Source organism: Lepisma saccharinum, chromosome 9 (assembly GCF_977018435.1).
Source record: "Lepisma saccharinum chromosome 9, izLepSacc3.1, whole genome shotgun sequence".
Lineage (NCBI taxonomy): Eukaryota > Metazoa > Arthropoda > Insecta > Zygentoma > Lepismatidae > Lepisma > Lepisma saccharinum.
Genome location: NC_139237.1, coordinates 2,777,771 through 2,790,654, shown reverse-complemented (window position 1 = coordinate 2,790,654; position 12,884 = coordinate 2,777,771). Strand labels below are relative to the sequence as shown.

At 36.2% G+C, this 12,884-nt stretch overlaps 1 protein-coding gene across 3 annotated transcripts in view; it reads right to left on the bottom strand.

Moving 5' to 3' along the window:
* Window positions 1-480: 480 nt before the first annotated feature.
* Window positions 481-12,884, bottom strand: part of LOC145992589 (uncharacterized) — a 54,374-nt gene continuing 41,970 nt past the window's right edge. For 2 of the 3 annotated variants that reach the window (XM_083128944.1, XM_083128945.1), the window contains 3 exons: window positions 12,666-12,732; window positions 7,369-7,537; window positions 481-679 (listed from right to left, as the gene is read on the bottom strand). In XM_083128944.1, coding sequence (XP_082985070.1) covers window positions 565-679; window positions 7,369-7,537; window positions 12,666-12,732 — 351 coding nt within the window. In that variant the 3' untranslated portion in view covers window positions 481-564. The remainder of the gene's footprint in view (window positions 680-7,368; window positions 7,538-12,665; window positions 12,733-12,884) is intronic. The other variant, XM_083128946.1, reaches the window with a different exon arrangement.

Sequence of the window (12,884 nt, the reverse complement as noted above, 5' to 3'; positions counted from 1 at the left end):
AATTAGCACATGTCAAGGAGAAACTCACATTCACAGCATGCATGCACCACACGCAGTCACCAACCTCTACCTAGAATTGAGCAATGTTCAACTGTGAATTTTAAGTATCTCAAGTCATGTTTAAATACGAGTAACTATTGCATGTTATGTAGAAGTAACTGCATTTTAATATCCATTAATACAATATATATTATATTTTAAAAATCAACACAACTTTGGAAAATTGTAGGCACATTTTAGAATTTTTCCATTTACTTCAGTTTTAGGTGAGATCAATAGTGATTTCCATATTCTTCTACCTCCTCTAACTGTTCTCGATGAAGAAAACATCAATATGTAATTTTTGCAAGAGTTTGATCCTTCCATGTTTTTGTTTGGATGATGAAAAGGTTGACTCGAAATCCAACCACACTGAGAGGTTTACAGACGTCAACATGTACTGACAGAATAAAGGCTAATATATGAAATATATATTTCACTTTATTTCATTGCACATTACACTTTTTTCTTTTCTTTTTTTTAAAAAATGGAATACAGTTGTATTCAGAGTTTTCACAGCATCCACTAAAAGTTTGCCAGGGCGTTTAGAAGCCTCAACACCTTTGGGGAAATTGTGTAGCTCTTCCTTCTGCTCTTCTCAATCTTGGATCCTCCAACGGGATTTATGCCAATTAGGCACCTGGGAAGAAAACAGAGATGCCATGAAAGAACCACTAACACCATCCAATATGTGAAGAAGTGTAAACATTGCACTGAGACGGAAAAGAGAACCATGACCTATTTCTCACCATTTCTAAGAACAGTACTACCAAGCAGAAATATGTCAATATGTCTGGTATTTTGGAAAACAAAAGCCTACCATGGAACCCCCAAGGAGCACAAAGAAGAGGACGTCCCAGACGTACATGAAGAAGGACAATTGAGCAGGAGCTGGTTGGAGGTCTAGAGCTTGGCAAAGATGGTATAACGAATATTGTTATATATACATTTTAATGGTATACTGTGTTTATTCTTTACTAAATCCATGTCAAAAAGTGTAAGTTAATGCCGCGGTATTTGATTTAAACTGTTTACGTGTGTTTTGAAGGTGTTTAAGATTTACTCACTAGGTGGCAGTAGTCTGCGGCGCTGTCACAAGTAGTATAAATTTTGCTCAATAGATGGCCTTTGCTTTTTCTGTGTGCGTGAATAATATGTATTGGAATTTAAAAATTAAAGCTGGTTATTTCAACATTTTATTTAGGGTTATAGTGATAATTGTTACGGTTATACTTATGTAGTAAATCGAAGGATTTGCATCTTTATTGTGAACCTAAATTGAAAAAAGGTAATGGATGTTAGGGGATTTAGTGTGCATAAAATCTCTTGGAAATAGAAGAAGAAGAAAAAAGATTGACCGGAACCGGAACTTTGAACGCGAGAGTGGCAAAAGTATGGAGAAGGAAGGATGTTGTAAAGGAATACGCACAGAAAGGAACCGATTGATATCGGATTTACAAAGCTAATGCGAGTTGTTGTGCATATCACCTTTTAAGAACAAGACTTGGGGAATCATGTACATGTACAAATAGTGAGACGAACGACCGTCAGATCAGACGATAAATGGAATTTGCGTCCGGCAGCCATTGTCACATGGTTTGTATAAGCAGCAGAGATGTAAGTACGAAATTCTTCTTATATCTAAACGTCAACCAGATGATGGTTTAAGGAACTTTGAAAGCGCGACGTTCACATCGTTTAAGCATGCTAGCATTCGTGTGATCCGTTTCATGGCCATGATTCGCGAACTTCCTGCATCACAGATCTAACAAAGGGCATTGCGCCGTCATTTTGAACAATACGATTTCGAGAAATTCCTGAACAATAAATTATCTAAGGGGATAAGAATATGGACCTATGTTGTGATTAAATTTAACATTGTATATCTCTATCTGGTAAAAAGGAAAAATGGTGATTGTCGCTCCAGGCCATGTGACCCTTTCTCGAGCAATTGAGCCACTTACAGTTGATGTATGAACCTCTCATAGTTGATATCAGTCTTTATAAGTGTAACTAGTTGTATGAAAGCATATTTTCATTTATGGGTTAATTTTGAAATCCGTCTTAATTTTTTTTTAGTTTAATTGTCCTATGACAAGGGAGATCATCCTTGAGTTGTGATTGTATAAAGCATTACACCTTCATTTATGTGTTTATTCAGGTGTGCTTGAGTATTAAAAGTGCAGTTGTTCATCACGAAAATCTGTAGTTTCGAGGCAGCTTCTTGCATGAATCATTTACTTGAACAATGACGTAAAATTAGCAGATTTGTGAATTAACGTCTGTGTGCCTAAAAGTGATTATTGGTTTATTTTTATTCTTGGTCAATAAATGAGTATTACTGAATCGTGGTGTTACACTTTCACCTATATGATTTCTCAGTGTATAGTTATTTGGAAATTTATGTACTAATGACAGTCTTCACTTCCAGGAGAGGGGGGGGGGGGGATTCTAGTTCACACTGGTCATCATTTGTCATTTTCTAGTGATACGAGGGATTCAGATTAATTGTTGTTATGGCCAAAATTTAAATTAAAGAAAAGTTAAGGTACTGCACGTACGTGGCTCAAAGGCGCGTTTTGATTGACAAGTTGTACGAAGTTCACGATAATGCTTTTGATTTGGGTTGGGTTTGTCAGGTTGGTTTTTAGTTGGGAAGTAAAGAAAAGGTTTGTGGGAGTGATAGGGGTTTCTTATCACGTGATTCAATTTTGGATAAGCCCTCCACTGATAGTTCGTCATAATGGACAAGATGGAAATGCTTCACGGAGGCCCTAGGCTCCACTAGGAGCGACAGGAAATAAGTAAGTAAGTAAGTTATACCTTTATCTACACACACACTTATATCTAATAAAGTAGGTGATTACTAGAGGCACATATTTTTGGTAAATAAAAAAGCAAAATTTTTGTAGAAAAACACAGTCAATTTCGGGTTTAAAAGTGGTAAACAAAATAAAATTTTGCTGTTATGGTGGTGAAAAAGCAGTATATAAAATGACATTTTGGTTTTGAAAATTGAATACAATCCCAAATTTGATTTAAAAACTTCACTTATTACACAAAATAAACATATGCCTTTTAATAGCACATTTATGTTGTTACCAGAATACATAAGTTTATTCCTGTATAAAGGGGTCTATTTATGCTTTTCAAATATTTACAGCAGAATGAATCAATTTTCTGTGAATTGCATAACTCACAGGACAATTCTGATTTCACAAAGTGTCGCATCAGTAAATAAACTCTAAATTTAGTGTTTAAGAGTCTATTTCGCATTATTTTCTGACAAAACAGGGTGGAAAAATGAACCTCACACCTTTCAGAAACATGAAAAATTAACATTACAATGTGTTATTTCACATTTCGTGTTTTAGTCAAAAATGAAATATGTATGCCTCTAGTGATTACTGTCATGTATAGCTTATGCATAAACAAAATGTAAATCAATGTCCTAAATTGATTCTGTTGTATCCATAATTTCAAAATAAAAATATTTTAAAATTTACATGAAGTTTTAATTGTGACAGTACTTTGGGGTATCTGTAGTGTAAGACAAGGTCAAGGGGACTGACGAATGGGCTTTTCCATCTGAAAACTTTCTTAAAGAGAAACTTAGGGCACATAAAATATCCTGGGCAAGTGGTATTGAAAGTGTCCCTGAAAAAGCCTTAATTGTAATATGCTCTCCCAAAAGACATTGTTGCCACATTAGCTTCAGTGATAGAGAGTATAACTAAACCTTCAGCAGATGGCTGGTTCAAACAAAACCAATCAAATTATGCGCTTCCGGAGGGACACGAAACCACCACCACAAGGCAGAAATTAACATGTCATTTCTTGAACTGCAGATTATAATTCAGTTTCATCTTTCATGTTCATTTAAATATATATGAGGGTAAGACATACTAGACTGACAAAACAATATACTTATTGTTACTATGTTTAAAATTCATTTTGAAAATGTTGATTTTTCCTTCCAAAATTTACATGACGTAACGTACCGTTTTTTGGTGATATATTTTACTCTTAAGTGTAACATGGAAAAAAAAACCTTTGTTCACAACGAATGACAATTACCACAGATTATGATTTTCTAAAATTAGTTGCGCATTTTCATCTTTTCTTTTTTTCAAAATTTGAGGGAAGGCCATGCAGCATCCATAGGGTCGATGCTAGAAGAAATTTTCCAGAATTTTTTCTCAAGAAGTATGAGCCTATTTTCAATCTGACTATGCCTGGTTGTAGCAATGTAGCAGTGCTACAGACTACATTTTTTGTTCACTTTGTTCCATTGTGGCCACAGAGACATAAAATTTCAATTTTCTTCTTCTTTCATTATTGGGAGTTGAAACGTATAAAATTCACCTCTGCTAAGAGTCCCGTCATTCTGTGGAAAAAATATTATAAAATATTTTCATGTCTGTACAACAATTAGTTCTCTTGCTATAATTTTTTGTACATCATTTCATGTCTGTACAACAATTAGTTCTCTTGCTATGATTTTTTGTACATCACAGCAAGTTTGAAAAGTGCACACGTGTAAAGTTCCCATCCGGAGATGCTAACATGGTCCCATCCGTAGGTACTGCACGATTTGTACACTATGCATTCTACAACTATTGTTTGAAAGTGTGTTTCCGTAAAGTGCACAGTTAGAAAGAAATTTGCTGAAATACTTAAACTCCTCTCCGAAAAATAACAAAATTAATTTTCAAAGTTATGTTCTGATGAGTATACTAATAAATAAACAAAAAGCAAGATTCTTTCTTGGGCTGAACAAACCCCAACTGCTTCTGCTTAATCTAAAATGAGAGACTATAATTCTAAAAAAAAAAAAAAAAAAAAAAAAAGAAGATGGAAAAATTGTTTCCACTACAGGAAGAAAAGTCCCAAGTATTTTTCTATAATTGCCCATTTTTTGGTATTTTATGCAAATAGTATGGAAATGCTCACAGATAGGATGAAAATGAATTTCACCTTTCTGAAAGTGCGTTTTTTATTACTTTTATGACATTTAAAAATTAAAATTCAATCAACTGTTAACACTTCTTTCGAGACGTATGCGGTGCGTCATTCATTTGTTAAAGTAGTACTGGAATTCGGCGCTAGTTGTCTCTGTAGTCGCTCTTCGTTTTGCAGCTGCCTTTCGTAACTGCACACACAGTAGTACAGCCGTAGCGAGCATACATGTTGGTTTTACGTGCAATAGCAGCATGACACACGATTGGGGAGGATATCGACGCGTAATATTTTGTCAAGTTGAGTTAGTCATCGAGTGAAATGGATTTCTAAGAAGTATATTTCGACAAGGAAGTGTAGCAGTCAAAAGTTGTGGCCGATTAGTATGTGTGAATTAAGTACTGTGTTTCTCGCTGAATTAAGCATCTTTAACTATTTTTGAGGGAAAATAAGATGATTTAAATTTAGTATCTTTTGGCTTTTGACTTGGATTCTTGCTTCATAAAATAGTCAGCACTAGTTAACGCAAGAGAACTTTATACAGCGTTTCAACGTCCGTCCACACTTCTATTCTAGTTCGAACGTTAATTATTGTTTGCGAAAATTTGACTGTTGCCCCAGCTGATCAAGTGATATACCTTACGAACTCTTCATCATCATATCTTCAACCAAGTTGGCTGCACGTCCAGGAAGACCGTTGATGACCAGATACGTCGAGTCAAGCAAGGTAACCAATGGGAAGAGGTTACAGATGTTAGAGGCCAATCTTACTTCGAGTCATGAAATGTAACTAAATGGGAAGAGGTTACACCAAGTAGATGACCATTCCTGGAAGTATTCCATTAGACGTAGTACACGATTCGAAGGAATCAAGTACCACGAATGCCAATTCTGTGTATTCGAGGATCCGATTGAGTGAAAAGGAGGTATGTACAGTGTCAGCATTAATTGCTGTGTTTGACTAAATAGATCGCGAGTGGAACATACATATAAAAGTGAGCTTTTTGCCCCTTGCCAACCCCCCTCCATTTCAACGGTTAAGACGTTTGACAACACTAATAGTAGTGGAATGTGCGTCTAATTTACGTACGTTCGATTGTCGGTCAATCTTGTAGTGTAATGTGCAGCTTAATCTAGTCAGAACAGACCTATTGTTCAAGATACGGCGTTATCAGGAGAAAACTGTAATGAGAGCGACTTCGCGTTATTTACGTAAAATTACAAGAAGTAATCCAAAGACTATTGTAAAGGTTATTGAGCATCAGATAACTCGATTTTTAAGTAAACCTTGCAAGTGTACAGAATTTTAGTAATATACAAGTTTTAATTTGATTAGATATGTTGAATTTGTGCATACATATTTATACATAGTGCGATAATGAATTGTGGAATTTTGACAGATCTTAATCTATCCTAATGGTCAGTTTAAATGTTGATATTTGATGATTTTGTACCAAAGGAGACCTGAAGGTCAATTCTTGTATTAGTAACGCTCAGCGTTGTAATTTATATTTGCTCATGAATGTACTTGTTGTTGCACGATAGTCGTACTCCGTTGCATTGGCTAATCGTAATAAAGAAAGATAAAATTATAAATTGGACTTGCAATCTTGACATGCCTTTACGAGAGAAAAAATACAATCCTTTTAGTATTATAAGTACTGCATAATTCAATAACAAGTTTTGATTAACGGGGGGAATACTAAATTATATTTGGTATTATTGTTTTGGAGGTCAACTAGACATACGCTGGTTATTAGTATGTAAGCTATTTTTTGTGAGTTTCCACGACGAAACCTTGGAGATTGTTTGCTAGTAATTTTGGGGTCTTGAGAAACCAGATGACGTTTACGTAGTTTTTTTCCTGTTTTTAATTTATTTTGACTGCATGTATTTGCCGGTAGTTTGGATCTCGTAAGAGACTGGGACGGACCGTTACAATGCATCCAAAGGTTCCACAAATAAGTAAGACTCTGGTGATGGGTAGTTTAGTGGCGTAGCTATTTCAATTACCACTCTCTGGGTAGGCTTCCAATTTGTTGCTATGTTTTGATGCCCGACTACTACGTTACACTGTTCAGTAGTTACTTAGCAGTAGAGAAATCAAATCATGGCAGCCATTTTGATAACATAACCATCATAAAGTGCATATAAAATGCTTCCTCGTTGCTAGAAGTCAAATACTCTGCACTAAATACATAGATTAGTTGTGTGTTGAGCATTGAAAAAAGTTTTTCAATTATGATTAGAATTTTTTACATAAATAAGATTCAAAATTAAATCTCTAGTTTTTCTGATACATACTTCCTACCCATCATAAAATTTCCACAGCACTTTACTCACACTAATGGTACATTTGGCTAAACATACCTTTGGACAAACTCCAACGTATATTGCGCTTCTGTTGGATAATCCATATTAAATACATAAAAGCAAGCAAAGAGAACTGACACAGCATCCAGAAAGTCAACTATTGCCTCGATTCTCACTTCATGCTCAAGTGAAAGCATGAATCTCCTGCATTCAGTCAGGGATGATCCTAAAAAAAAAGGGGAAAAACATAGGATTTTTTTTCCAATATACAATGCATTGTCAACATACAACAACTAGCATGCAGAAGAACCACTTCCAAAACAAAGAATGGCAAAGAAAATCTAACAGAACGTCCACACATTTGTATTACAATGTGGCAACACTTTATTAGTTGCAGAAAAGAGATTATTATGTAGCTGATAAAATTAAAGCCATTTTTATTAAAAGTCATGCAGGCAGGCTGACACACACACAGACAAGAATCAAGTGGATAATGAAGATTCATATGTGCATCATGAAGGTATGAAAGGGAACAATAAGTAATTAATTCAAGTATTTTATCTCCATCCTCAGGGGATAAAATGTTAAATCAATTTCACTGCATATTTCACACACACACAATGCAAGTAGTTTCAGGGACCTAACATTTCATCCAATAAAAAGGGGATCCCAGATTTAGTTTCTAATAGGGATGTATTTCACTGTTTCAAATTACATTTTGAATTACAGATCCAATTCCAAACACACACACAATCTGGATTTAAACTGAAACTTTATATTATCTGACAAGAATCAATCCATTATCCATGTTACTCTGTGATAAGTTAACACTGAGTGCTCATATTTAAACAAAAAGTACCTTTTATATATTTTTCATATATATATATATCAAAACTAAAGCAAAAAGGTAAAACTCACCACACAAAACAAAATTGTTGATTCACTGTTTATATGAAATACAGAGCACCATGTAACTTGGGAAAAGCTAAACTTATTCACCTACCAATTCACCAACTCCTGCCAACAATACCAAAAGGATTGTGTAGCAGTAAATTTGTCAACTACGGAATAGAACAAACGACGACATATAAACATGCAACGTTCGATTGGTGGATATTCTGGCAATGTGGTGATCACACTGCATCAGGAAATTCATCAATAGGTTTGATATGCAGAATGCACTGAAATGACCACTGAAATGTTACGTTGAAAACCCCACATGTGAAAATATTATTGGAGAGAGTAAAAGGGCCAGCTTAATGGGATTTTGGAAGATTTTTTTTAATTATGTGGTGAATTTTCGATAACAATAAACCTAGTTTATTTGCAATTTCCCTGTAATTTCAAGCCAGTTTTGTGACTGGTGATTGAGATAGTTCTTGATCAGTGGTGTTTTTATGAGTGTGTAAGTAATATGTCAATGATCCAAGAATGAGCAATATCTTTCATTTTGATAACTCGAACGTGACATTATGATTGTGAATTCTCAGTGTTGCTCGAGCCAGGGAAGCAGGTCATTGCCATGGGATTCTGACGTCTTCAGTTTTCACTGCTTTATTGGACAACGACTGTGCACGCGCCTGATCTCCCCCACCAATGTGCTAAGCAAATCACGTAGTTGCATTTACTTTCAACTGCTTGTCTCAATTTTAGAATTAGAATTAGAAATTCTTTATTCATGGGCGAAGTTCAGCCTGTGGCTGCTCTACCACTTTCACTCCACATTCAATATTGCTCCATCAGCAATTTATGGTCATTAAAACTTATGATTATTTCAGGATGGCTAGCAAAAGAGTAGTGCAAAAATATGTAAATGATTGCTTTTCTTTGATATGATATTATGAAACTGATGAATGGAACCTCGCAAACATCCATGCCCAGGCCGGGATTCAAACCCAGGACACTTGGTGTCATAGCGCAATGTGCTAACCACTCCACGATGGGGGACGGCTTTCACATGTAGAGAAGAAACAAATTATTGCTAGTGGTCATCCATGTCCTATATCACCATGCTGACATGTGTTAAAGAAAAAAAAAGAGTGGTGTTGGAAAAGGTTTTGAGGGACATTTTTGAAAATATTATGTTTGTTGAACATGAGGTGTGTTTATAGTCTGGTAGTTGGTTGGGATTTTCTTGCATCAGATAAGTGCTGTTGCATACGCTCATTAATGGTTCTGATTGATCTGGCAATGTAATGCAAATTGCAATCACACTTGGCGTCATATACTACTGGGTTGTCAACAGAGCAATCTCTAATTGAATGGGTGAGAGGAAGAAGAAACAGACTCTGCAGAGTGTAATTTTTGGTAAATTAACTAAATAGTTCTGGGCTCAAAATACTTTATTAATTAAAAACTTTTCTATTGTGAAATTATAATAGAAAGCTCGGACAATAATTCAAAAGCAATACTTTTTGTAAATTGTTCATACATAAATAGACACAGTCATGAAAACATCGTGGAATGTTTCCCTTTTGGTTCTCACTTGAACGTAGCAAGCAATAAATTCGGTTTTGAAACATTACAGCCCAGTTATTAGTTGATTTAACATTACTATGAAAGCAAGAAAAGTGTTGTGACCAAATAAAATGTTTACATTGTGTAATCTCTCTCTAATGAGATTTAGGGGATCAAACCTCAGGCTATGTGAGAACCTGGGGCTAGGGGGATTACCAGCGAGAGGTACATGTAAAGAAACAACGTAAACACGTAACCAAGTAAAAAAGGGACTTGCCCCTGTAACCACTTCGAGGGTTGACTGGTCTGGCAGGGTTATGAGAATGTAAGAATGGGGATAAAGGAACGTTCTTTACCTCTGGTTTTCTGTAGCTTGAAGATCTCATAGAATCTGTAGACCCTGTTATGACGAGTGACGATACACGGTCCTGAAATAAAACTTCGCTAGAGCTCGTTCCTCTCGGTAACACTTTACGTAGCGATCATACTCAGCCCATAATTGGGAAAGACAAGAACTGTTCTCACAATAGATTTTGAATAACAACTGGGGGTGAGAAATATTCTCTCAAGCTATTTATTTGGAATTTGAACATTCGATCGGTAAATCCGTTGACTTCAGCGTGTCCCTCACCAACAGCGATTTCTGTGGATACTGCTGATTTACTGTATTTCATGTTCGTCCGGCCTAGTGCAGCGTCAGCAGAGTTTTACAACTCCACTGATGGTTGCTGGCATGATTTACTTTTAAGAAGCTCTTTTCCAACGCTTCAGCGGGACCCCTTTTATGACGTGATTAGCTTATTAATTTATGATGCTCGAGGCCCTGGGTTCGACTCATGCGTGGGCCTTATACGACATTAGCATTTCTTGATAACAAATTTTAAGTAACAACATTTTCTTCAAATAGTGGTGAACCTGCAAAATGAACGTAATGAATTGAAAAGTATTCTCTCTATGGCACTGCTAGTCACTATCAGAATGATTATCGTATTCAGATCGCATGGATGTAGGCCATGATAAAATTGTGCCATACAACTCTCCGCAGTCGTCTGGTACTTAATGCACAATTTTAACCACATCCTCAATTTTCTTATTTTTTAAAAAATATTACTGTTTGTTGGAACTTTCCCACCATAGACATTAGTAGTAGCAAGCACAATCTCACTTTCTTTGTAGAGCTTGAATACTTCTCCTAGTGCAGTCTAAACTCGTGAGGTGTCATTTTTCTTCTTCTTTTTACATGAGATGCCTGTACTAGCTAATTTGGAACACGTCACTGCTTTGCAAGCTCTTCTTAAACAGGGTAGGCCACCATTGCTTAAAGTTGATTATTTGTTGATTTTTAACACTTTTTATTTTAAATGTTGGCTGCTTCTTGTCAGTTCCCTCAATTATATTTCCTACTGTTTGCTTTCTCTGTGTCAGGTAATGCAGCTTAACTTAAGTAAAAAAAAATGGCTATATCAGCTCAAAATGACCAAAATATGGAATTTTTAGCTTCTTTCTCTCACCCATTCAATTATTATCAATGGCATCTTTTATTACCCAAACATGAAATTTATTTTAGATGGTTCCAAGTCAATTTACTACTAGGTGCATCACATGTAATCAGTTAGGGAGGCAGCTCAAGTAAAGTGTTCAGTAAAGCTAAAAAAGAAACTTTCAGTAATACAAAGGCTGTTGCAGAGAAGGTGAGACAGATCTTTTCCTGGGTTGGCAACACTGCCTATGGTTTCGGAACTAGTCGCATCGATTAGAATGACTCATTCTGTTTCCGTAGCAAGTTGTCACATGTTACGAAACCACGTTAGTTAGCAGCTGTGTTGATTTACGTGGAACGTGTTTCATTTACCCCTCCAGGTTTTTGTGTATAACATTGCTTTTTGCGATGAGTATTCAAGACGAACAGCGACATGTCATAAAATTTTGTTGGCGTTTAGGGAAAAGTGCTGCGGAAACATATGCATGGTTTCAACAGGCATATGCCGATCAAGACAGACTGAGTAGAACCACAGTATTACTAAGGAGTCATTGAGACTCTGCACCAGCACATAGCAAAAAAAAAAGGCCGCATTTGAAGAACTCCTTCATATTGCACCACGATAATGCATGCCCGCATATCGTGCGGGCTTTTCAGGATTACTCGATGAAGAGAAAAATAGAAATTTTCCCACATCCAGCATACAGCCTGGACCTTGCACCTTGCAACTTTTGGTTATTTCCACTTTTAAAGGCCGCTTTAGGTGGACGTCATTTCATGACAAACAGAAAAGTGATCACCCCAGCACAAGTTTTCTTCAGTTTGCTACCTGACGACGAATTTTCAGACATTCACTAAGTGGCAGGAGCATATGGACACTTGCTTCACTGTCAATGGTGCCTATTTTGAAAAAGATGTACGTCTACTCGATATGGCTGATTCTGAATAAAAATTTTGTGGTTTGTAATTATTTTGTTTCATTTTAATGATTCTTGGAGGGGTCCATGTACATGCTTGCCTTTTAACTGCTACGCAGTCACGACTTTTTGACCGATTGCGCTCATTTTGGTCTCAATTTGCAGCTAATGAACCAAATTTTCACCCTAGTACATTTGATAGCCAATGGACGTCGCTGTTTTCCTATACAGGAATTAGTCTCACCTTCTCTGCGACACCCTTTGTATATATGCTGTCATGATGGAATATTTTACAGGAATTACGACATGATCTGGGAGGGGGGGGGGCATTGGCCTTTGGAGGGGATGGCACTTATGAATTTAACTACTTCCTTTTGCCTAATGGGTGTTATTTATTTCCCTTCTTTTAAAATTTTCTCCACCTTTCTTGCTCTCCTTCCATTCCTTTTGCATACAATCCTAATTCTTTAAACAAAATCTACTGACATATTTCAACTTACCGCACACAACAAGACAAGGGGTGTCAGGGAGCATTTCTCTGGCTACTTCCCAGGGTAGCGTGATGTCCTAGAAAGCAAAAACTCGCATCAAAATCAATTCAATTCCAACAATCCTCCCAAACACATTGCAAGTGGAGCAATTATTTGTGAATAGATTCACTAGTTAAAAGATTTCATTTTTATGTTACTACTGACAAGTAGTTTGCACACAGGTCTTGT